The sequence below is a fragment of the Cherax quadricarinatus genome, chromosome 86, assembly GCF_038502225.1.
Source record: "Cherax quadricarinatus isolate ZL_2023a chromosome 86, ASM3850222v1, whole genome shotgun sequence".
Classification (NCBI taxonomy): Eukaryota; Metazoa; Arthropoda; class Malacostraca; order Decapoda; family Parastacidae; genus Cherax; species Cherax quadricarinatus.
Genome location: NC_091377.1, coordinates 17,312,862 through 17,340,310, shown reverse-complemented (window position 1 = coordinate 17,340,310; position 27,449 = coordinate 17,312,862). Strand labels below are relative to the sequence as shown.

The following is a 27,449-nucleotide window of genomic DNA, read 5'->3' as shown; positions in this document are numbered from 1 at the left end:
TTATATCTGTTTCTGTAATATATCTTTCATTCTATAAAATGAGACCAAAAAAATAAAATACAGCTGTAAGAAACATATAAAAATTCTACACTGCGAAGTTGGTTTTGCACCAAAAGCACTGTCGCCATTTTTTTTCTCGTTGTGCACTGCGTGCTGCAGGATTTTTTTATACAGTGCACACTTACCACACAGACCTATTCTCTCATATGTAGGCCCAAATTTACCGGTCACAGCTTATCTGAGTGAGCTGATCTCATGGCGACTGACAGCGGCTTCAAAACCACCTTATCTTTTATGGGCAGTGTACAGTGAATGTGCTTTACACAATGAGAAGCATTTCTTTTATTTGGTGGAACCATGGCTAGGGATAAAAGTGAGCAGGTCATAACAAATGGAGAAAAAGAACTTCGAATGACTTATGCAGCAAGTAGCACCACCACACAGTAGTGGTTGGTTGGTGTGGTGACCCTGGAAATTTGAAATTATGCTAGCCGAAATTAGTGCTGGATTACTGATGGAACCAGATTACTGATTGCAGGATTAGTGATGGCCAACCTGTACTAGGAACAAAAATCTCTGACATTCCCTGTGTCGGGCTAAATCTTTTCAAAAACTCTATGTACATAGAAGGGCCCAAAATCTGAAGTGCTCTGCTAGAAGTATCCAGAACAACTGACTCAGCCAACATTTTTAAAACTACCATTAAAAAACACCTTATCTCCTTAACTTATCCCAGCCCATCATAAATAAATATATAAAAGCTATACAGTGGACCCTCGGTTATCGGCCGTAATCTGTTCCAAAAGGTCAGCCGAAAACCAAAATGGCCAAAAACCCAAATAATACAGTGGACCCCCGGTTAACGATATTTTTTCATTCCAGAAGTATGTTCAGGTGCCAGTACTGACCGAATTTGTTCCCATAAGGAATATTGTGAAGTAGATTAGTCCATTTCAGACCCCCAAACATACACGTACAAACACACTTACATAAATACACTTACATAATTGGTCGCATTGGGAAGTGATCGTTAAGTGGGGGTCCACTGTATTTCCCATAAGAATTAATGTAAATACAATTAATCCGTTCCAGACAAAATATTCACAAAAAAATTATTTTTTTAACAATTATATAAATATTACGTACCTTTACTGAAGGCCAATGCTGGCTTCTGGAAGATAGGGAGGAGGAGTTAGTGTTTGGAAGGGGAATCCCCCTCCATAAAGACTTTAGGTAGCAAAGCCTTCTCTGGGGTTACTTCCATTCTTTGTTTTTTAATGCCACTGGGACCAGCTTGAGAGTCACTGGACCCCTGTCTCACAAAATAACTGTCCAGAGTGCTCTGTTTCTGGCGTCTTTTTAAGATTTCCCTGAAGTGAGACAGGGTTTTGTCACTAAACATGTTGCAGATATGGCTTGTTTCAACTTCGTCAGGGTAGTACTTCTCAACAAAACTTTGTGCATCATTCCACTTTGCACAAATGTTCTTAATCAAAGAAGGCATCTCCTTCACTCCTTCCTCCTCCTCTGAAGCAAGTTCCTCAGCTGCAGTCTGTTGCTGTTCAAGTTGAAGCTCTTGCAGCTCTTCAGTGGTTAGCTCTTTCCTGTGGTCCTCCACCAACTCTTCCACATCCTCACCACTCACCTCCAACCCCAGGGACTTCCCCAGTGCCACAATAGAGCCTACAGGGTCAGCAAGGTCAGCGTCAGCCTCAAACTCTTCAAAATCCCTCTCTTGGACACAATCTGGCCACAGTTTTCTCCAAGCAGAGTTCAAAGTCCTGGAAATCGCTCCCTCCCAAGTCTTAACTACAGTGGACCCCTGCTTTACGATCAGCTCCCAATGCAACCAATTATGTAAGTGTATTTATGTAGGTGCATTTGTACATGTATGTTTGGGGGTCTGAAATGGGCTAATCTAATTCACAATATTCCTTATGGGAACAAATTTGTTTAGTAATGGCACCTGAACATACTTCTGGAATGAAATAATATCGTAAACCGGGGGTCCACTGTATAAGGCTTATGCAGTGGAGGATAGTGAAGTGATTCTTCCAGAACTCTCTTAGGGTCAACTGAGTGTCTGAGGTTACTTCAAAGCACTTCTGAAACACTGCTTTTTGTGTAGAGTTTTTTGAAGTTAGAAATGACCTGCTGGTTCATGGGCTGGAAGAGAGGAATGGTGTTAGGAGGCAAGAACTTCACTTTTATAAAATTGAAGTCCCTAAACACTTGGTCTTCCAGGTCTGGAGGATGTGCAGGAGCATTGTCAAGTAACTGGAGGCACTTGATTGGCAATTTCTTTTCCAGGAGGTATTTTTTCACACTTGAGCCAAACACGTCATTATCCCACTCTGAAAATTTGCCTTGTGACCCATGCCTTATGATTAGCTTTCCACATTATACACAGTCTATTCTTCATGACATTGTTTTTCTTGAATACACTGTGATTTTCTGAGTGACACACGAGTAAAGGCTTCACTTTGAAATCCCCACTAGCATTACCACACAACAAAAGAGTAAGGCTGTCTTTCATAGGCTTGTGTCCTGGCAGTGCTTTTTCCTCCTGGGTAATGTAGGTCCTGTTTGGCATTTTCTTCCAAAACAGGCCTGTTTTGTCACAGTTGAACACTTGTTGGGGTTTCAGTCCATCAGCCTCTATGTACCCCTGGAATTCCTGCACGAATTTTTCAGCCTCACATTTGTCAGAACTTGCAGCCTCACCATGCCTTACAACACTGTGTATGCCACTATGCTTCTTAAATCTATCAAACCATCCTTTGCTGGCCCTAAATTCACAAACTGCAGCACTTGTTCCAGGCATTTTCTTTGCAAGATCCTCATGCAACTGCCTTGCCTTCTCACAAATACAGTGGACCCCCGCATACCGTTGGCATCACATAACGTTAAATCCGCATAGCGATACATTTTATCACTAAAATTTTGCCTCGCATAGCGCTAAAAAAACTCGCTAAACGCTATTCATCCGAGACGCGTCTATGTGAGGCCTGAGCCAGCCTCACATGTTCCACCGGTGGCATTGTTTACAAGCCAGCCTCCGCGGTAACATCCAAGCATACAATCGGAACATTTCGTATTATTACAGCGTTTTTGGTGATTTTATCTGCAAAATAAGTGACCATGGGCCCCAAGAAAGCTTCTAGTGCCAACCCTGTGGTAAAAAGGGTGAGAAATATTATCGAAATACTGTGGTACCATGGTCAACTGCTGATGCTGCTGCTGCTGTAGCACTGTCAGCTGCTGCTGCTGCTGTAGCACCGTCAGCTGCTGCTGCTGCTGTACCACCGTCAGCTGCTGCTGCTGTAGCACCGTCTGCTGCTGCTGTAGCACTGTCAGCTGCTGCTGTAGCACTGTCTGCTGCTGCTGTAGCACTGTCAGCTGCTGCTGTACCACCGTCTGCTGCTGCTGTAGTACCGTCTGCTGCTGCTGTAGCACCATCTGCTGCTGCTGTAGCACTGTCAGCTGCTGCTGCTGCTGCTGTAGCACCGTCAGCTGCTGCTGCTGCTGTACCACCGTCAGCTGCTGCTGTAGTACCGTCTGCTGCTGCTGTAGCACTGTCAGCTGCTGCTGCTGTAGCACTGTCAGCTGCTGCTGCTGCTGCTGTAGCACCGTTGTTGGTGTGGCTTATTGAGAATACCAAGAAACAATTAACCCCAGAGGGTTAGCCACCCAGGATAACCCAAAAAAGTCAGTGTCATCGAAGACTGTCTAACTTATTTACATTGGGGTCCTTAATCTTGTCTCCCAGGATGCAACCCACACCAGTCGACTAACACCCAGGTGAACAGGGAAAAATGCCTGGAACTAGTGCTCATATTGGTGAATTTAAAGCCAGCAAAGGTTGGTTTGAGAGATTTAAGAATCGTAGTGGCATACACAGTGTGATAAGGCATGTTCTGGAAGAAAATGCCAAACAGGACCTACAGTACTCAGGAGGAAAAGGCACTCCCAGGACACACTGTCTCATCAGTCATTGCTGCATCTTCAATAAAGGTAAGTGTCATTTATTCTTCATTTAGTAGAGTAGTACATGCACAATATATATTGTGCATGTACTACTCTACTATTGTGCATGTATCCTTCTCTTTGTGTGTAGGAAAATGTATATTTCATGTGGTAAAATTTTTTTTTCATACTTTTGGGTGTCTTGCACGGATTAATTTGATTTCCATTATTTCTTATGGGGAAAATTCATTCGCATAACGATAATTTCGCATAAAAATGAGCTCTCATGAACGGTTTAATATCGTTATGTGGGGGTTCACTGTAATCAACTCCACAATATGTCTCCCACTAATTCTTTTTCCTTAATCCACAATAATAATAACTTTTCCATCTCTTACATTATTGGTGGCCTTTGTTTAGCTAGAAAAGTTACTCCTTTTGCAACATTAGTGTCTTTTATTTGTTCTTTCTTTGTCAGGATAGATGTAATTGTTGATTTATTCTTGCTGTACATCCTGGCAAGTTCCACCACCCTCATACCACTCTCAAACTTTTCTATCACTTCACGCTTAAATTCCATGGTGTTTCTCACTTTCTTTACCACAGGAACTTTCTTTGGAGTCATGGTTACTTATTTCACAGTTGTGCTGCAGAAATAACACAAACTACAATGGGAAATAAGCCAAATATTTGGATGTATGAGCAGAAGCTTCCTCAGCCACCAAGAGACAGCCAAACTGATGTACAAGCGGCCCCAGCTGAACGGCTGATCACCGAATTAGCGGTCGATAACCGGGCGCCAAAAAACTAGTTATCACCGAGTTGGCCGTTAACAGAACCGGCCGATAACCGGGGGTCCACTGTACATGCATTTGCTCAATATCATCAGTGGTGTGCACAGTTAACAAAAGTTAGCTTTGCTAACTGCTAATCCGCTAACTAAAAAATTAGCTCTGCTAATGCTGAACCATTAAACGGCCGAAAAAATTAGTGGATGCTAACACTAAATGCTAACTTTTTCATATGAATTCAGATTCAGTTTAGTTTTTTGGTCTTTTACTTTTAATACTTATACTCAAGTAGTATAAGTACTGTAGTTAAGTAACTTTTTTCAGTATTTTTTAAAAAGTACTGAAATTGCTCAATACTTTTACTAAAGTACTGAAATCTGTTATTACTTTTACTTCACTACAATCTGATAACAATACGTTACTTGTTACATCATCAGTAATTTTTGAAAGGTAAACACTGAGAAAAGTTACTCAAGTACAGTACTCGGGTAGCTTTACTTCATTACTTTACAAAACTGGGAAAGGTACTGTACTTCTAAACTGTCATAACTTGCAATACCCACGAAAATTAAGAAAATATCAAAAAAGCTATAGTAGTAATTTAATAATTGCTTATAACTCATAAATACTTTATGAGATACTCCTCCCGCTGTACATGGCTGACCAAAATTCTCCTGCCCAGGGTGCGGCAGGACATAGACGTCTTGCTGGGGTTAAGCATCCTGTTCAGACTGACAAAGGTGGGGGATTCCACTGCATGCAGACAAATAGGTCCACAATCTTTGTGAGCACCACAGACTGACGGATGCTAGTGCCAGCAGCAACAAATGCTTTGCCAATGGTGATCTGCAGTACTCTTTGCAGGCATCAGTGATGACTGGCTGCTGCTCCTGCTAGTGGCGCTGCCACAAAAAGATTGCCTGTGTTTTCTACGGGAAGATGCTGCCTTGATTCTCTCCTCAAACTTGATGGCATGCACTGGGTGTTTCCTCTTAACATGCAACTTCAAGTTGTAGAGGGTCGCTGCCTGTCCCTTGATGATGGTCTCCACAACAGACAGGAACAAACACGTGCACCGTTGAAAAGGCATTGTTTTCCAACTAGTACCAACAATGTATGAATTTTTTTTTAGTGGACTCAAAGTTAGCAGAATTTTATTTAGCGGAAGCTTATTGGTCTGCGAACAGTTTCCGAAGTTAGTGGAAAACCTAATCTGCTAAACAGAAAGTTAGTTCTGCTAATTAGCTGTTAGCAGATTAGTGGAACTGTGCCCACCACTGAATGTCATGAACATAGGTAAAACATTATAATCAATGTATGCTTACTCTCAGTATCTGTAATCTTCTCAAATGTTAATCATTCCATTGTGTCCACCTTGGGTAATCAAAACTGTAATTCCTCTGTACCAAACTTAGTAAAACCATATAACATGAACTGATAGAATATTCAGTTCTCTTGTATTCATTGTAAACTCGCCTAGTGACCATATGTACAAAATTACTGTAAGTTAGTCTTAAGTTTGCCCAAAATGCTCTGCATATGAATGGACTTTTGGCATGTACACCCAATTGTTATACTCCTTGTACAGATATGTATCATGCTTAAATAAACTTCTTATTATCATTTCTCCATATTGCAAAATTTGCATCATTGTGCAAGTTTGCTGTATATCACTATAGGCAAGACTTGGGTGTAAAATATTTCTGGGGATTAGCCATTATTACACAGTTATAGCATGATGTATGCAAAAATTGTTAAGATATAATCAAAACTGCTTGGACAGTGTGCTGTCTGGCTAATTAGTGACTTGTAAAAAATATCTGGGTCATCCTGGGGGTTGCTAACTGTGGGTGATGACTATTCTCAATGAATGGACTACAGGTACGGAAGATAATTAATATGCAGGTATAATAACTGCATCTTTTAAGTTCTATTTCTAAGTGAATGGATAATGTATAAATAATTGACAGTCTTCTTTATGAGGTCCTCACTTTGAAATGGTTGTATGCGTTACGTTTTAACTTGCATAATAGTTGTTTATGTAGCAAATAATACACAGGATGGGTATGTTTACAATTGCATATTGGCAGTTGTAAAAATTTAATTGGTTTATAAATGCATTGTCATAAGCACAAATGTTTATAACTTGATGTGTTTGTATATTGGGGCAACTTTAATAGGCAGTAAGTAAACCTCAGTTTAGTAGCTTTTTGAAATGATTGACAAAATCCACTACCTAGAAGAGTCTACCTGGAGGGTGTTCTGGGGGTCAATGTCCATGACTACGACCTGGTCAGATCTTTTGGAAACAACAGACAAAAGTCCTCTCACGTAGAATTGTCCATTACTGATATGGCAAAACACTCTTATCTTTATCTACCACAACTACCATTACCAAACACCTTGGAAAATGCGAAATTTGACTTGTTTTTACAATGAGTCCATAGAGTATTGGAATGTAAGGAAAATGAGCCTATATAAATGGATTTCTAAAAAAAGTTTTTGGTCAGTAGTAAATATTCGACTTCAATAAATTTATGGTCCCGCCCAGTAAATGGTGCCAAATTTTGACTGTTGCAAAGATGCATTTGTTAATAAAATACCAAATAAGTATTTTTCTAATTTATTATGCAAATAGACAATATCAAAAACATGAATGGAACTTGTTTCCAAACATTTTTTAAGTATACAAAAAATATGAAGATGAGCTAAACAGCAACCTGGACACGTTGCAAAGCTAAACATTGCAATTCCCATTTTCATGAATTTCCTGAAAAAGAACAATTATTGTAGATGACTATTTCCTAGAATGAAATACTATGAAGCAATTTTTTTCCTTCTTGATGCATAGATTTGCTCTGCATATGACACAGGCATATGAGACCTTCTTCATCAGGGTACTCCTCTGTTTTAATACCGTTCTTTGTCAGGGCTAATTTAGGCTTTTTGGATGGACTATCATCTTCCTCATTATCACTTGAGACATGTGCATCCGGTGGAAAGTATTCATCATCACTGTCAAGCAATTCCAGGTCATCTGGCTCTGGATCTGAGTCACTGTCCTCAAAAACACAGACATATTTAGACTTCTCATTGGAGGTACCACCATAAAACAAATTCTCATTGATCTGAATAGACAATCAAAATGTTCTGTACACACCCAAACTACAACAGAATTCATATATGCATTACAAAAATTATTATAAATATTTATTTACCAAAATTGCTACATTGCCCTTATTGGGCGAGACATTAATTTTGTTGACCTTTTTCCTTGCAGTTTTCTCAATTGCGTGGTGCAGTCGTATTATGCTTCAGACAGACTTTGTTTATAGTACAGTGGACCCCCGACATTCGATGGCATCGACATTCGATGCATTTTAACGCAAAAATTTCACCTCGACTTTCGATCGAAAACTCGCTATTCGATGGAATTCGTACGAGGTGTGTCCACGTGTGGCCTGAACCACCCCATGTGTGCCAGTGTTTACAAGCCAGGCAGTGTGTGCGCATCTAAGGATACATTTGGTACATTCCATATTATCACTGTTTTTGGTGCTTGTTTCTGCAAAATAAGTCACCATGGGCCCCAAGAAAGCTTCTAGTGCCAACCCTTCGAGAAAAAAGGTGCTAATGACTATTGAAATGAAGAAAGAGATAATTGCAAAGTACGAAAGTGGAGTACGTGTGTTGGAGCTGGCCAGGTTGTATAGTAAACCCCAATCAACCATCTCTATTATAATGAGCAGGAAAACGGCAATCAAGGAAGCTGTTGTTGCAAAAGGTGCAACTTTGTTTTCGAAACTGAGATTGCTAGTGTTAGAAGATGTTGAGAGACTGTTATTGGTGTGGATAAATGAAAAACAGATAGCAGGAGATAGCATCTCTCAAGCGATCATTTGTGAAAAGGCTAGGCAGTTGCATGATGATTTGGTAAAGAAATTGCCTGCAACTAGTGGTGATGTGAGTGAATTTAAGGCCAGCAAAAGTTGGTTTGAAAGATTTAAGAATCGTAGTGGCATACACAGTGTGGTGAGGCATGGTGAGGCTGCCAGTTCGGACCACAAAGCGGCTGAAAAATATGTGCATGAATTCGAGGAGTACATAGAGGCTGAAGGATTGAAACCTGAACAAGTGTTTAATTGTGACGAAACAGGCCTGTTTTGGAAGAAAATGCCAAGCAGGACCTATATTACTCAGGAGAAAAAGGCACTCCCAGGACATAAGCCTATGAAAGACAGGCTTACTCTTCTGATGTGTGCCAATGCTAGTGGTGATTGCAAAGTGAAGCCTTTATTGGTGTATCACTCAGAAACTCCCAGAGCGTTTAGGCAAAAGAATGCCCTCAAGGCTAATTTGTGTGTGCTGTGGAGGGCAAACAGTAAGGCATGGGTCACTAGGGACTTTTTCTATGACTGGTTACACCATGCTTTTGCCCCCACTGTGAAAAATTACCTACTTGAAAAGAAATTAGACCTTAAGCACCTCCTTGTATTAGACAATGCCCCTGGTCATCCTTCAGACTTGGCAGAGCGACTTTCTGCGGACATGAGCTTCATTAAGGTCAAGTTTTTGCCTCCTAATACCACTCCTCTCCTGCAGCCCGTGGACCAGCAGATCATTTCCAACTTCAAGAAACTGTACACAAAAGCTATGTTTCAAAAGTGCTTTGTAGTGACCACAGAAACTCAACTGACTCTAAAAGAGTTTTGGACGGATCACTTTAATATCCTCAATTGTATAAACCTTATAGGTAAGGCTTGTGAGGGAGTGACTAAGAGGACCTTGAACTCTGCTTGGAAAAAAACTGTGGCCAGAATGTGTAGACAAAAGGGATTTTGAAGGGTTTGAGGCTAACCCTGAGAAGTGTATGCCAGTTGAGGAATCCATTGCTGCATTGGAGAAGTCCTTGGGGTTGGAGGTTAGTGGGGAGGATGTGGAAGAGTTGGTGGAGGAGGACAATGAAGAACTAACCACTGATGAGCTGCTGGATCATCTTCAACAGCAAGAGGCCAGACCTGAGGAAACTGCTCCAGAGGAGGGGATAGAGAAATTGAGGAAGTTGCCTACTTCAAAGATTAAGGAAATGCGTGAAAAGTGGCTTGAAGTGCAAACCTTTTTTGATGAAAATCACCCTGACACAGTTACTGCAAGCTGTGCTGGTGACTATTACACTGACAATGTTGTGAACCACTTTAGGAAAGTCAAAGAAACGAGAGGTACAGGCCTCTATGGACAGATATGTTGTGCGACAGAAATCCAGTGACTCTCAAGCTGGTCCTAGTGGCATTAAAAGAAGGGAAGTAACCCTGGAAAAGGACTTGCTACCTCAAGTCCTAATGGAAGGGGATTCCCTTTCTAAACACTAACACCATCCACACTCTCCCCTCCTCCCATCCCATCAATCATCACCAGATCTTCATTAACCCTTTCAGGGTCCAAGGCCCAAATCTGGAGTCACGCACCAGTGTCCAAAAATTTTCAAAAAAAAAATTTGTTATTTTTTCTTTTGAAACCGTAGAGAATCTTTTTGTGAAGGTAATAAAACAAAAAGTACGAAATTTGGTGGAAAATTGACGAAATTATGCTCTCGCGAATTTTGATGTGTCAGCGATATTTACGAATCGGCGATTTTGCCGACTTTGACTCCCATTTTAGGCCAATTACATTATTCCAGTCAACCAAATTCTTAGCTATTTCACTAGTATTACTTCTATTCTATCGATTGAGCACAAGAAATCGCCAAGTCAACTGTTTCAACTACAAAATAAAGTGATCGGAAATTGTTAATTTGGCCAATTTAACACAAAGTTCAAAATATTCCAATTTCAAAATAGGGTCCAGAATGAACAATGTAGGCATTCCTGGCACTAAACTAACATTTCCTCTGTTCATTAGTTATGTTTTGAGGCTTTACAAATAAATTCCATTTTGATTTTTTATTCACATAATGAATTTTTATTCACACCAAAAAATAGAAGATTTACTGTTATGCAATACTGTAATAATTGTATAAATATCATCACCATATTTGTGAATGTATATTAGACCCACCAGCTGATGTGTATTAGACGTGTGAGGTCGTTTGTTTACTCTTGAATATCGGCAAAAATTTAACATTTCTGCTACTTTGAGCTCAGTTTCAAGCCATTTCCAGTGCTAAAACCAATCAAAATCATCTCTATTTCTGTAATATGTCTTCCATTCTATCAAATGAGACCAAGAAATCGCAAATACAACTATAAAAAACATACGAAAAAACACTGCAAAGTTGCTGTTTTAATCGAAAAATCATGATTTCATTTTTTTTCTCTCAATATACACAGTGCTGCAGGATCTGTTTTATGTGGTGCACACATACCACATAGATGTATTCTCTCATATCTAGGCCCAAATGTACCACTCACAGTTTATCAGAGTGAGCTGAGCTCATGGCGTAGATCTACGGTTTGGACCCTGAACGTAAAGCCGTAGATCTACGGGACGGACCCTGAAAGGGTTAAAGGTAAGTGTCATTTATTCTATTGTTATTAATCTATTGTTATTGTAATTATTCTATTACATTAAACTTAATATTTCATGTGGTAAATTTTTTTTTTTTTCATACTTTTGGGTGTCTTGCACGGATTAATTTGATTTCCATTATTTCTTATGGGGAAAATTAATTCGCCTTTCGATATTTTCGATATTCGATGAGCTCTCAGGAACGGATTAATATCGAATGTCTGGGGTCCACTGTATATCAAAATATGCCTAAACTATTCATTTATGCACTAAACACAACAATCAGTACTTACCAACATTGTAGAGGGTAAAATATAGGAGTACAGTGGACCCCTGGTATTCGATATTAATCCATTCCTGAGAGCTCATCGAATACTGAAAATATCGAAAAGCGAGTCAATTTTCCCCATAAGAAATGATGGAAATCAAATTAATCCGTACAAGACACCCAAAAGTATGAAAAAAATTTTTTTACCACATGAAATATTAAGTTTAATGAAATAGAATAATTACAATAACAACAACAACAATAGAATAATAACAATAGAATAATTGACACTTACCTTTAATGAAGATCTGGTGATGATTGATGGGATGGGAGGAGGGGAGAGTGGATGGTGTTAGTGTTTAGAAGGGGAATCCCCTTCCATTAGGACTTGAGGTAGCAAGTTCTTTTCAGGGGTTACTTCCCTTCTTCTTTTAACCCTTTCAGGGTCCGTCCCGTAGATCTACGGCTTTACGTTCAGGGTCCAAACCGTAGATCTACGTCATGAGCTCAGCTCACTCTGATAAACTGTGAGTGGTACATTTGGGCCTAGATATGAGAGAATACATCTATGTGGTATGTGTGCACCACATAAAACAGATCCTGCAGCACACTGTGTATAATGAGAGAGAAAAACTGAAATCATGATTTTTCGATTAAAACAGCGACTTTGCAGTGTTTTTTCGTATGTTTTTTGTAGTTGTATTTGCGATTTCTTGGTCTCATTTGATAGAATGGAAGACATACTACAGAAATAGAGATGATTTTGATTGGTTTTATCACTGGAAATGGCTTGAAACTGTGCTCAAAGTAGCAGAAATGTTAAATTTTTGCCGATATTCAAGAGTAAACAAACGACCTCACACGTCTAATATACGCCAGCTGGTGGGTCTAATATGCATTCACAAATATGTTGATGATATTTATACAATTATTACAGTATTGCATAACAGTAAATCTTCTATTTTTTGGTGTGAATAAAAATTCATTACGTGAATAAAAAATCAAAATGGAATTTATTTGTAAAGCCTCAAACCATAACTAATGAACAGAGGAAATGTTAGTTTAGTTCCAGCAATACCTACATTGTTTATTCTGGACCCTATTTTGAAATTGGAATATTTTGAACTTTGTGTTAAATTGGCCAAATTAACAATTTCCGATCACTTTAATTTGTAGCTGAAACAGTTGACTTGGCGATTTCTTGTGCTCAATCGATAGAATAGAAGTAATACTAGTGAAATAGCTAAGAATTTGGTTGACTGGAATCATGTAATTGGCCTAAAATGGGAGTCAAAGTCGGCAAAATCGCAGATTCGTAAATATCGCTGACACATCAAAATTCACGAGAGCATAATTTCTTCAATTTTCCATCAAATTTCGTACTTTTTGTTTTATTACCTTCACAAAAAGATTCTCTACCATTTCATAAGAAAAAATAAAAATTTTTTTTTTTTAAATTCTTGGACATTGGGGCACCACTTCAGATTTGGGCCTTGGACCCTGAAGGGGTTAATGCCACTAGGACCAGCTTGAGAGTCACTGGACCTCTGTTGCACAACAAATCTGTCCATAGAGCTCTGTACGATTTGTCTAAAATGGGCCACAACATTGTCATTGTAATAGTCACCAGCATGGCTTGCAATAGCTGTGTTAGGGTGATTTTCATCCATAAAGGTTTGCAGTTCAACCCACTGTGCACACATTTCCTTAATTTTTGAAGTAGGCACAATGGATTCCACAACTGGCATAGGCTTCTCAGGGTTAGCCCCAGACCCTTCAAAATCTTTCTTAATTTCTATACTAAGTCTCACCCTTTTTACCACAGGGTTGGCACTAGAAGCTTTCATGGGGACCATGGTGACTTATTTTGCAGAAACAAGCACCAAAAACAGTGATAATATAGAATGTACCGAATGTATCCTTAGATGCGCGCACACTGGCTGGCTTGTAAACACTGGCACACACGGGGCAGTTCAGGCCACACGTGGACACATCTCGTACGAATCGTATCGAATACCGGGTTTTCAATCGGATACCGAGGCAAAACTTTTGTGTTAAAATGCATCGAATACCGGATTTATCGAATACCGATGCCATCAAATACCTGGGGTCCACTGTATATGAGTGTAACTCGAGGAGAAAAACCTCTCTGGGCAACGCCAAGCGAAAAGTGTTTACATTTTTGTCTCTCGACCAATGGGAAGCAAGCAGACGCCATTGCCACTTAGCTGGAGTGACTCACAGAAGGCTTGCGATTGGTCCAAACTAGAAAATGGGAACCCAGATGCACAGAGGGAGTAGGATTACACGCTCAAAAAACATGCTTTCAAGTCAATAAATTTTCCGATCTGCCTGATAAAGGGTTAATTAAGCTGAGAGCTGACTATATCTCCTGGGCCTTTTTTTTAATGTTTCTGTTTATGCTCCACTGGATAGATATGATAGTATCCTTTTCTTTTGCAGGATATCATGGAGAAGGAGCATATATCTTGCTCAGATGAAGCCACAGTGCAAGCCAGGTCACGATCCAAGACCAAGAAGAGAAGGACCTCAACTTCATCCTCGTCGTCGTCCTCGGCCTCTCCGAATCATAGGGAGGTAAAAAAGAAAAGGAAAAGAACAAAGTCTGCATCGTCAAGATCATCTTCGTCATCTTCATCCTCTTCATCATCTTCATCTTCCTCGTCGTCGTCCTCTTCTTCGTCATCGTCGTCATCGTCTTCATCGTCATCGTCCTCAGACTCGTCTGGGTCAGACATGGAAGTGTTTAATGGTAAATTAAAAGGCAAGGCACTCAAAAAAGCCCTAAAGAAAAGGAAAAAGAGAGAAAAGGTTTTGAAGAAAAAACTCAAGAAATGTAAAAAACAAGCAAAGGAGCAGCAGAAAAAGTCTATTAAGAAAAAGGTAAAAAGACTAAGAAAGAAGCTGAAAAAAATGAAGAAAAACAGAAAGAAGGAGACTAAAAAGTTAAAGAAGAAGAAGGTGGTGACCAAAGAGAAGCACAAGTCCGACACCGCAAATCACATCAAGAGCGAATCCAGCAAAGACAAAACTTCAAAGTCTTCTAAGAATAAGACAGACATCACAGAAAATGGTTCATCGTCGGTGGGCCCGAGCATAGACATGATGACTGCAAGCCAGGCCACAATGCCTATGACCAGGGAGGAGTGGGAGAAGCAAGAGAGTGTAATGCGGCGTGTCTATGACCAGGATACTGGCAGGCACAGGTAAGTGCATCATAAACACAGTATTAAAGTGCATGCATATTTTGTATGTTGAACTTGTACTTCAAAATGTATATGTACAGAATGCAGTATGTTTATGTATCTAAGATTGTGTTACCATCTCTTGCAAACACTTCCATGAGGAAATGGTCCAATCATGATAGTATCTAGACAAAATGTGTGGCTTAATACCTTGGTTAGAACAATTCACTGTTAACCCACAATTTAAAAACAGAAACTGATGATGTTTTTCCCCATTCTGAACCATTATCAAGTTACATGGCTTGATGATGTATTATGTTAAACATATGTATAATTGAGAATGTTTGGGTTTATGAAAGACCTTTTTTAGCATGGACCAGTAGGTCTACTGCAGTGCTTTTCTGTTCTTATATTAAATATGGAGACAGCTTGCTGTTGACATATCCTTCCAAACTTTAACATTTTTCTTGTGCTGTGATTAAACATTTTTGGATAAAAAGTTTCAAAGTATGCTGTTATATACCTACCTCTGCTTACTCTACTGTATTGCACTGTGTGGTCCTCATTGCAGAGTTTCAGACTTTTTGGCTACTGACAAATTAATAGGGGCAGTAGTAAGTTGCTGACATGAGAGAATTGCACAGATTATTGGATTATGTAAAGCAGGCCATCCAACATTGGCAATAGTAGAAGCCAGGGATGCGTGTTAGCATCCAGTGAACACTGGTTGCATCAGTTCCTTGAGGATAATATTGATGACTTGCCTACACCAAAAGCACATCCAGTGAAGCCTAGAAAATGTCTCTACTAACTGTAACTGTCATACTGTACCATACCTACAGTTACTCTGTTATCATTTGCCTGTATCCTTCTTGCAATGTAGTGCAATGATTTTTATGCAAGACAGTGCTCTTTGCCACACCACAAAATCTGTTGTTCAGTGTCTTCTTAGACTGTGAGGTGCCCATCTTCAATAACTGGCTAGGAAAAGTCCCCAGGCTTGAACCCCACTGAGAAACTCAGGGCTGTGATAAATAGATCTATTACAGGAATTATATCATCCCACTCCCATAGCTTTAGGATGCCATCCATGAGTCTTTTGGGAAACAAACCATGAAGCCCTGAAGAATATGTTAATTATTGCCTGGATGGTTAAAGGATGTCTTAAAGTGCAAGGGACGACCTATTTTGTGGTGTGGTTTGAGAGGTGGCCAGCATACTTTAATGATGAGTGCTATATTCATTACTGGTATGATGCTTCAGTGTTCTGTTGCAAAGTTTCTAGGAATTTCCTGAGTTTAATGTCAGTGTTACAGTGCAGTGTTTGGAAGTTGTGGATTGAACAATAGCAAGTACGAATTTCATTTACTTTTAGTAGGTTTAGGGATTTGAATAAGGGTATAGTGTGTTGCTTATTGCTAGAGCTTGTAATTACTCTGACAGCTGCCTTTTTTTTTTTCATCAAACCGGCCATATCCCACCGAGGCAGGGTGACCTAAAAAGAAAAATGAAAGTTTCTCTTTTTAAATTTAGTAATGTATACAGCAGAAGGGGTTCCTAGCTCCTTGCTCCAGCATTTTAGTCGCCCCTTATGGCACGCATGGCTTATGGAGGAAGAATTCTGTTCCACTTCCCCATGGCAGTGGAAGTGGAGTTATAGTTGTCTGAGATACAGTATATGGCTGAAGTGGATCCCCAGGTACAGATCCCATATGTGAGGTATGGGTAGATATGGCAGAAGTAAAGTGTTAGGAGTGAGGGTTGAGGAACATAAAAGCAAATTTTGGAGAGTATCCTAACCTTCTGAGACTTTCATTGATGTGTTGGTTATGGGCATCAACTTAGTATTATCTGTTGTGTTGTTTTAGGTGTGTCCAACATTCAGATGCGTGTGGGGTTGTGTTAATAATAATTGGGGATATTATTTATGTGCCTGTTCTTTCAAGAAATTCACAAGCTCTCACACATCAAGCCAATAATGCAACAACAACAGTGAAGAAAAATACTAAAGTTTATATTCAAGAGTGACAGTATGATTATCAGGATCATAAACCCATACATGTGTTCATGCATTTATTGGCTTGAGATTTGTGCTTGTGAAAAATAAGTCATTACCGTGGTCGAAACAGTTCACGATTTGGAGAGGAAATTCTAGATACTGTAATTCCTTGGTACTTCCTGGACTATTATCCAATGATGACTGGCAAGGCTTGATACTGGTTATGGGTGGATTGAAATTTTTAATGTTTATACTACAAATTGTAGGTTAATAATGAATTTATGTTCATAGTGTAGGACTTCTCTACAGGTATTTTTACAAACACTTTACACGAGCTCTAACATCCTTACTGCACCTTCCCTCCTCACTGACGGCCCCATCTTTGACACAGACTCCCTCTTTGACGTCTTGTCAGCAACAGATTTATTATGCCAACTTTTTACTTCTTTTGGCACTCCTCACTGCCCTTATTAACTTTATCCCTGTTATACTCTTCACCCTCGCTTGTCTCTGATCAAGCAGATTACACCTTTAGCACACCCAGCCCTGCAGTGCTGTATGACCCTTATGGGTTTAACACTTAGTTATTATTATAATAATAATACCTTACATGTGTGAATGTGTTAGATAGGAGTGAATGGAGACAAGTGATTTTTTGGGACCTGATGAGCTGTTGGAGTGTGAGTGGGGTAATATTTTATGAAGTGTAGGAATTGTATTTCCCACCTCCAGGACTTGAGTCCTGGAAGTGGGAAGTACAATGCCTGCACTTTAAAGGAGGTTTGGGATATTGGCTGATTGGAGTGAGATCTTAACTGTTGTATCTGAGCACCTCTGCTAAGACAGTGATTATGTATGAATGATGGTGATTTTTTTTTTTTTTGGGGGGGGGGGGGGGTCACCCTGCCACAGTGGGAGATGGCCGACATGCTAAAAAAAAAAATACTTTCATGAACACTTCACAGTGTTACTTACTGTTCCTACATCATTCATATATTGTACAGTGCTCTGTGAATGCAAGGGAATCTTATGCTTCCTCTTCTGTCAAAATAAAAAAAATATAAAAAAAAAATTCTGTTTCACTTTAATTTGTAGGTATTAAAAGCCATAATGCAAAGCCAACCTTTATTTTAGACATTTCACTCAATAGCAAGCTTTTTATATTCTGTTTGATGTGAGGTCATAAGTAAAGTTGGTGTTTTCTCTTACAGACTAATCAAGGGTTCTGGTGAAGTGATGGAAGAGTGTGTAAGTCGTGACCGCCATCGTGCTATCAACAAGGCTGCCACACAGGTTGATGGAGAAGTTTTTCAAACCACTGTGAAGTCCCGTGCCTCAAAATAGTCATTGTATGCTATGTAGTGTACATCACTTCTCAGCATTTTGTATGCCATGAAGATAACCTCTTGAGAATGTTTAGAAAACATCAAGGTACATAATTGTTTTCCAGATCACTTCATTTTGTGTTAGTTAAGCAGTGTGCTATTATTTTCACAACAGAATGTTAGGTAAAAGACACAGATGCAACTAATGTGACATTTGTCACATTAGTTGTCAATGTGTAAATGCTTCACTCTCCAGGAGGTTTGTCATGCTGCCTGGAAAAGCAAAACGTTGCCACGATATAATATCACAATAGTTGCATCTGTCTTCTTTTACCTAACATTTCATTTTCACCATTTACCAATAGATCATGAACTAAGATAAACATTTCTCAGAATGTTTTCTTTAGTCTTCTAGATATAATTTCTTGAATGAAGCAAGTCTAATTTAAATTTGGGATTTGTTTAATTATTCCTGTATGATTGATGAGAAAAGCATTTAAATTAAAATTGCATTTTTGGGATTGCTTTGATATTATTTTTTAATATATGTATTGTTTTCCCTTGGTGTTGGACGTTTCCAACAAGTTGTATACATGTACCTTGTGTCTGGTCTCTGAAACATTGATTATCAGAGCACTGAATGTCTATTGTCTCTGGTATAAATGTACTGAACACTTATGAATCTAATGTTTGGCCAGAATGTTTATATGCATCCAGTAGCATCTCAGTTTTTAATGTCAAAAATTTTAGCTTTTTCAGGTGAGATAATGGTATAATGTTTCTGCTATGTTGTTATTTTTGTGTTGTCCTCTGTCTTGTTACCTGTGTACTCTCAAATACATTTACAGGTCTGCTCAGATTAATATGGATACACACTACCTCGGGGAGGGGTCTTATGAAATTGTCTAAAGAATTATTAAAAAATAAACTGATGCTGCAGTTTAAAAACTCTAAATCAGTTTGGTGTACCAGTGAATAGTTACTTTTTTATTAATACATACCAATGACTATTTTCAACCTGTTTTATGTACAGGTACACAACTGATTTTTCAACACCCTTGGTTCCTAAGCCTTGCTGGAATATTGATTTTTGCCATTCAAACAGAGGTCATTTAATAATAATATAATAATAATAATAATAATAGTAATAGTAATAATAATTCAACAATACACCTCTGACCCACTAACTACTATACACCTAAGTATTTCATTGTTTCATATATTGTATGGAGAAGTTTATCCCAGTTTTTGAGGGCAGGTTAGGTAGACTAGAGCTGTCCTACTTAACAGTAACTGCATCAAACACATGCTTCCCTTAAGCCTTAAGTGAGTTTTTTTGTTTTTATTTAGTGCCCTCTTGAAATTTTGTCTGGAGCAAAAGAGGTGCCCGAGTATCCATTGTTGGAAAACCGTTGCTGTACCTGTATTTTCAGAGTAATTATCAGACATATAATTTTTTCCATGTTTAGTATTAAGACTGTATTTGTATTTAGGTATGTACAGTAAACACTCTTACAAACCTTTTCTGTATAGTGTGATTTTTTTGCAAATGCTATTGATAAAATGGATCCAAAATTTAATAGCACGTACTTTTACCTTTAATTAGTTCCAAGAGTTTTTCTACTCTTGGATTCCGGCATTTGCCAAAAAAGTCACTATATCGAGGAGCTATATAATTGAGCTGACTGTAATACTGTAGCCAAGGAAATTGTGAGGGTACGGTACTTAATTATTTTAATGACTGGAGTGGTGATTATATTTAATCTCAGTAGTGATTTGTTTCAATGGTCAATGTAGATTATACTCAGAGTAACATTGTGCTTATTTATGATGTACTGTGATAGCTCATATTTAAACATTCAGTTATTTGACTCTAACAAAAGAGTAATTGAAAATATGAATGAAGAAGCTGCATGTCTGTATTTGCATACATGCATGTATGCTTGGTGAGTGTATACATGCATGCACATGACAGTCACATAGTGTATAAGATCAGAAAATGATTGAAGTTAGGAGACATAACTTCATGCTCATTAACCCTTAAACTGTCCAAACAGATCTACATTCACATGCGTAGTGCTCCAAAAGTAGATCTATGTTTTTTTACATATTTTCAAATATAACAAAAAAAAACGTAGATCAAAGTTTTTTTTACACGTTTTCAAATGTAAAAAAAAAGAAAAAGAAGCTCTACGTTTTTTTACATACTTTCAAATGTTGAAAAACGTACATCTATGTTTGGACAGTTTAAGGGTTAAAAGTAAAGTATGTTGCAAGTCATTAGACGAGTTTTTAATAAATAAATATTCCCAGAGTAATGCCCTCGGTCTTATGGGTGTAAAGCTTCCATAAAAATCAGAAGAAAAGATCAAAATAATGAAAAAATATTCAGGGTATCACTACCATATTGTTCCGTTGAAGAGTTTCGACGGCCTTGAGCAGCTCCTGGTCAATCTCACGCCTGTGACACTGACTACAAGAATGCTTTTATATATGACTTTTTTCATATTAATAAGTTATTTAAATAAAAACTAACATTTATCTCATTTTCACTAATAAAAATAAGGGAAGGGAGGGGTGGAGGGAGGGTCCTCCCTCACATGTACTTGTTTTTAATTACAAAATACAAGTTTAGCAACAAAACTGATACACATTACAGTACAGTGATACCTCACATATCTGGCCTGCCATTATCCAAACCTCGCCAATATCCGAAAGGGCAAAATTCTAAAATTAGTACCGAAACATCCGAACAGTCACTTGGATACATCAGAAGACTGAATCAAACTTGGAGCGCACTTTGATATCAAGATGGTTCATAAGATTATGGCCTACACAAGTGAGTTTTCTGCCACTGGAAAAAGTGCTGAAAGAAAAGTGATGGTGAAGCCTCAGAGCTTGGAACTTGATTAATGCATGATGAAGTGGTGCCTACAACAACGTGGTAGTGGCATGATGGTTCGTGGCGCCGACGTGCAGGACTGGCTAGTGTGCGACTAAGACGACCCTGGTGTGGAACCTCCTATGGATGCAGAGATTGCAGAATCAGTGTTGTACCCAGAACATTCCAAAAGTGATGACAACGACCCAGTGCCTCCAAGACCAAAAACTTCAGCAGCAAGGGCAGGTGTCAAAACACTTTTGGAGTATTTGGAGCATCCACTGTCCACAGCCTATTTGAAAAGTTATGATCCTGTGGTCCGTGAAATCCGGGAAGCTGTTTTTCAAGCCCGGAGTGTCTGGTCCCACTGCCAGAAGACGTTGGACTCATTTTTTAAACCAACAGTGCCATCACCGATGGCGATATGACCGTATGGATGTGCATTTTTTCCCCGTCATGTATCAGGAAACTTCATGTTTCCGAACTGGTCTCAGCCCATGTAGTTCGGATATAAGAGGTATCACTGTAATTACTGTATGTAATCATGTCCAATCTCCTTTCATTTTCACTAATTATGCAAATAGAAATTGGAGTCCTTCAGACGTGACCATAACGTGTGACTTCCGAGGTGATAAACAACTTGCATGTAAACATTGTCTTTGGCATCTTCACATTTTAGCTCTGATGATGCGGAGGATGCCTGCATTGACTGCTAAGCAGGAAACAGCTAATTTAGTCCCATGTGTTAATTAGGTCTGTGATCCTGAGGACTTGAGTCCTGGTGGTGGGAAGTACATTGACTGTACTCTGAAGGAGGGGTGAAAATATGTTTTGGTTTTTGAACTGTAGTGTCAGCAGGCCTCTGGCAAGACAGTGATGGAGTGAGTAATGATGAAAGTTTCTTCTTTTTCGGGTCACCCTGCCTCCGTGGGAAACAGCTGATATGCTAAAAATAAAAATGTGAATATCATCAGTTTCTTTTTACATGTATACGAAAACATTGCATGTGTTGACCGGGGATGCAGAAAAAACATGATTTACTCTCATTTATGTAGGTTGAAAATATAACTCTGTCTTAACTGAGATTATACAAACATGTGATAGTTTGAGGAACAGTACCTCATCCTTTCCCTAGTATTTTTTATTTTATCTGTACAATATGATAAAACATAATACAAGAGAAGGCAGTAAATGCTACAACCATAGGAAATCTACTCAAATTATGTAATAGATTATGTATTGAAGACAGGACACCAACAGCATAGCTGTACTCCTGTAGCTACAGTTATTACAGAGACCTGGATGTACCATCTAGCTGGAGAGAGAGAGATGCTGCTCACAGATACTATTTATTCTTCATTGACACATACAGTCCCCTGTAACCACTGTAAGAGCAAGTTTATTTGAAGAACAAAAAGTCACTGTCATGACTGGAACAATGCACAAATAACCCATACATAGGAGAAAGAAACTTATGATGATGTTTTGGTCTTACTTGGACTGTTAATTAGTCACACTAACACATGAAGGTAAGGGAGTTAGGTTTTTTTTTTTTTAATATCCCAAACCCCTCCTTTAGAGTGCAGGCATTGTACTTCCCATTTCCAGGACTCAAGTCCAGCTATATAAAAATAACCAGTTTCCCTGAATCCCTTCACTAAATATTATCCTGCTCACGCTCCAACAGATCGTCAGGTCCCAAATACCATTCGTCTCCATTCACTCCTATCGAACACGCTCACGCACGCCTGCTGGAAGTCCAAACCCCTCGCCCACAAAACCTCCTTTACCCCTTCCTTCCAATCTTTTCGAGGACGACCCCTACCCCGCCTTCCTTCCCCTACAGATTTAAATGCTCTCCATGTCATTCTACTTCGATCCATTCTCTCTAAATGACTAAACCACCACAACAACCCCTCTTCAGCCCTCTGACTAATACTTTTATTAACTCCACACCTCTTAATTTAGTATATATACAAATATATTTATTTTGTTTTGTTTAATTATTTATTACAGTACATATCCAACCAGAGATTCCACTGTCAGGAACGTAAACTGTGGATATGGATTATCATTTTGTTGTGAATTTCCCTGTGTATTCAAACAAGCACGTTACCTCAGTGCCACCAAGGCTTCATAAGAAGAGCAATAAGAAGTGAAAGTCGAGTGGGCTTGGGAAGTATGTAGAAAGTTGTTTTTGAAGAATGTCCTTTGTACCTGACAGCTACTATTCTCATATAAGTGTCCCAAACACTGATCAAGGAAATGGTAAATCCCACATGGATAGGAAGTATAACACAGAGTGGAATTAATTTATGCAAAGTTGCCTGAATCAGAGGTCCCTCATCTCTAATTGAGTCCAGTGTATGCAGATCCTTTCCATTCCATTTTACTTTCCATCTATCATATATGGGATTTGCCATTTCATCACAGCTTCTGTTTTCATATGTGATTTTTTTTGTTTCATTTAATAATTTCAGTATTAATACACCAGCTGTTACTAGAAGCTTATCCCTTAAGTAGACTAGTTCTTCTTCATGAGTGGATGTCACGTTAGTTCATCGTGGGATGTTATATATGTCTGTGTATCAGTAATATAAACCATTGAGAAAGGTGACTGGAGAGACAGACAATATTTTATCCTGCATCCAAGGTCTTCAAAATAGTGAGTGTGGTGGTGGGGAAGGTATGCACTTATAACCCTTCAACTGTCGAGACCCCAAATTCTGAAGTCTCTCTCTTTGTAACAAAATATTAAAAAAAAAAATAGTTTTCTTATGAAATGATAGAGAATGTTTCCCCGATGGTAATGACACCAAAAGTACGAAATTTGATGGAAAACTTAGGAAATTACGCTCTTGCAAAGTTAGTGATATCGGCGGTATTTACGCATCAGCGATTTTGCCCACTTTGAGCTCTAGTTTTGGCCAGTTCTATTGTTCCAGTCGACTAAAATCATAGCTATTTTGCTAGAAACTGCCCATTTACAGATTTCAACTACCCAATACAGTATAGTCAGAAATTGGCAATTTGGCCAGTTTTATGTAAATTAAAAAAGATGCCATTTTCAAAATAGGGCCCAGAATAAACAGTGCAGACATTTCTGGCACTAAAAGAACATTTTCTCTGTTCATTAGTCATGTCTCCAGGACCCTCTTATATTACTCTTGCTTTCTATTTTGAATTCTTATTCACACAAAAAATAGATTTACTGTTATGCAGACTACTGCATTATTGTAATAATTGTATAAATAATGTCAACCCATTCATGACTGCATACATAGAATGACTAGTTGGACACTTATTGGACATGTGACAATTTGTTTACTCTTGAACATCGGCAAAAATTGAACACTTCCGCTACTTTGAGCTCGATTTCAAGGTCCTTTTTATCATGAAACCAATCAAAAGCATCTCTATTTCTGTAATATGTCTTCCATTCTATCAAATGAGACCAAGAAAATGAGAATACAACCATAAATACTATACAAAAAAACACCTCAAAATCGGCAGTTTAATCCAAAAACACGGTCGGAGTTTTTTTTCTCATTATACACTGCGTGCTGCAGGATTTTTTTTTATATTGCACGCACTGACCACACAGACCCATTCTCTCACATGTAGGCCTACCAGCTTTCTCCTGCTTGATTTGAAGCCTCTAGAATTTTGGCATATTAATACGTCACCGACGCTGGCTCATAAGACGTATATATATGACACCGACATTCAAAGGGTTAAAGTGACAGGAGAGAAGTCGCCTGTGAGTCAGTTCAAGTGACTTCCTTTGGGGGTAAACTTGAGCTATTTATCACTAAATAACAAAAAGGCACAGTACTGTAACTGGAACAATACACAACCTGCACATAGAAAGAAACTTATGATGACATTTCAGTCTGACTTGGACCATCAACTAGTCATATGCCGTGTGACTAGTTAATTATGAAGACAAAGATAAAATTTATTTCTCTGCAAAGGTTACAATGTGTTTTACATTTTATATATGTTGTTAGGTACAAAGAAAGCCACTAACATGCCAAGGCATTTCGGGCAGACTAATTCCAATACTTACAACCAGAAACATGATATGTTTCTCCTATATGTGGATTATTTGCATACTATTAACCCTTAAACTGTCCGAACTTAGATCTACATTGATGTGTGTAGCACTCCGACCTTGATTTTCTTCATTTGAAAGCATGTAAAATCGTAGATCTATGTTCAGAGCACTACGCACGTCAATGTAGATCTATGTTCGGACAGTTTAAGGGTTAACACTTTCACTGTCGGTGACGTATAGGTACAGCTTACAAGTCAGTGTTCCTCATGTATTAATACGTCAAAATTCTAGCGGCTTCAAATCTAGCAGGAGAAACTGACAGACCTACATGTGAGAGAATGGGTCTGCGTGGTCAGTGTGCGCATTATAAAAAATCCTGCAGCACGCAATGCATGAGAAAAAAAAAATGACCGTGTTTTTGGTTTAAAACACTGACTGAGGTGCATTTTCATATGGTATTTATGGTTGTATTCTCATTTTCTTAGTCTCATTTGATAGAATGGAAAGTATATTACAGAAATAGAGATGATTTTAATTGGTTTCACGATAAAAAGTACTGTACCTTGAAATATAGCTCAAAGTAGTGAAAACGTTTGATTTTTGCCGATGTTTAAGAGTACATAATACATGTCCAACTGGCCAGTCTAATATGCAGTCATGAATGAGTTGACATTATACAATTATTACAAAATGCAGTAGTCTGCATAACAGTAAAACTTCTATTTTTTTATGTGAATAAAAATTCAATATGGTAAGTAAGAGTAATATAAGAGGAGCTGGAGACATGACTAATGAACAGAGAAAATGTTATTTTAGTTCCAGGAATGTCTGTACTGTTTATTCTGGACCCTATTTTGAAATTGAGTTTTTGAAATTTGTGTGAAATTGGCTAAATTGCCAATTTCTGACCACTTTATTGGGTAGTTGAAAATGGTAAATGGGCAGTTTCTTGTACTCAATCAATAAAACAAATGCAGTTCTAGCGAAATAGCTATGAGTTTGGTCGACTGGAACAATGGAATTGGCTGAAAATAGGGCTCAAAGTGAGCAAAATTGCCGATGGATATATATTGCCAAGACTGCTAACTTCATGAGAGTGTAACTCCATAAGTTTACCATCAAATTTTGTACTTTTGGTATCATTACCATCGGGAAAAGATTCTCTATCATTTCATCAAAAAAAAAATTTTTTTTTTTTTAAATTCTTCAACACAGAGCAAGTTTGTGAGCAGGGGTCTCGACAGTGAAAGGTTAATCACTATAAATCAGCTACCTCCTCTACATATGCTCTGCTGAAGGTTGCCTCAGATGCAGGCTTAACCTTTAAATTGTCCAAACGTAGATCTACGTTCACTCGTGTAGTGCACTGAACGTAGATCTACGTTCCATTTTACATGCTTTCTTATGTAAAAAGAATGTAGATCTATGTTCAGAGCACTATCGAAGTGAACGTAGATCTATATTTGGACAGTTTAAGGGTTAAATGTTCAGTTAGTCTTCATGATTATTTTCACACATGATGAGTTTATGCTTATAATTTGCATAACAGGCAAAATATTTGCAAACATTATAAGCATTCTAATGTGTGTCTAGTTTAGTGCATGGGAAAGGAGATGAAAAATTAATCTGCAGCCTCGTGCTACTGACTGGAGCAAACACATAGTTTGCTGGGCATCAGAGTTGTGTGTACTCTGGCTTCTTGTGGATAATACTGCGTAGTCTGTCCCAAAGTTTGTAGGTTTCCACCTACTTTGGCCTGAGATAAATGCTGGTTTTATATCAGATTGACCAGTACACTCCTGCACTGTGTTTGCATTTGTCTGTAGATTTTAATGAAGCTTTCCTTCTGTGAATGACTTTTTCCTGAGAAAGATGGCTCTTGTGGCATGGTTTTAACAACTTCATGTCAAGATTTTTGAAAAGTGCTAATCTTAGCCCATTTGAGTATAGCATTATTTTGTAAAGTTTGTAAGAAATGGTTGTTTTGCATCTGTTTTATAGGTTTTCAGCTAAACTGTTGCAATTAAGAACTAAAGCATGTAAAATACTGAATTCATTCATAAAATAACTCTTCATATACATTATGCATCTAGAAAAACTTTCATAATACTATGGCTTAAAGTACAGTTTAATACAGAAAATTCAGAATATGCAAAAAGTAACAATTCAGTGGAGTGCTTGGGATTTAAACCTGTATTCCAGGCATCCCAGACTACAGGTTTGAATCCCAGTCACCCCATTATTTGTTTTTGCTGTGAGATCATGCCATTGTATCTCAATGTTTTTTTTTTTTTTTTTACCTGTTAATAATATGAGAAATCTTCTTAGATAATCCACAAATTGGAGAAACTAGATGATGATTTGATCCATTTTGAACTGTGTATTGTCAAGTTGACTTGATAATGGGCCAAGATGGAGTGAAATGTCCTCTAGTCTTTTATCTAATTTATGG

General features: G+C 38.4%; 1 protein-coding gene across 1 annotated transcript in view; it reads left to right on the top strand.

The window, feature by feature from the left end:
• Positions 1-21,910, top strand: part of LOC128703024 (ADP-ribosylation factor-like protein 6-interacting protein 4) — a 65,578-nt gene extending 43,668 nt beyond the window's left edge. The window contains exons 3-4 of the mRNA XM_053797574.2: positions 13,993-14,756; positions 17,946-21,910. Coding sequence (XP_053653549.1) covers positions 13,993-14,756; positions 17,946-18,078 — 897 coding nt within the window. The 3' untranslated portion in view covers positions 18,079-21,910. The remainder of the gene's footprint in view (positions 1-13,992; positions 14,757-17,945) is intronic.
• Positions 21,911-27,449: the final 5,539 nt, after the last annotated feature.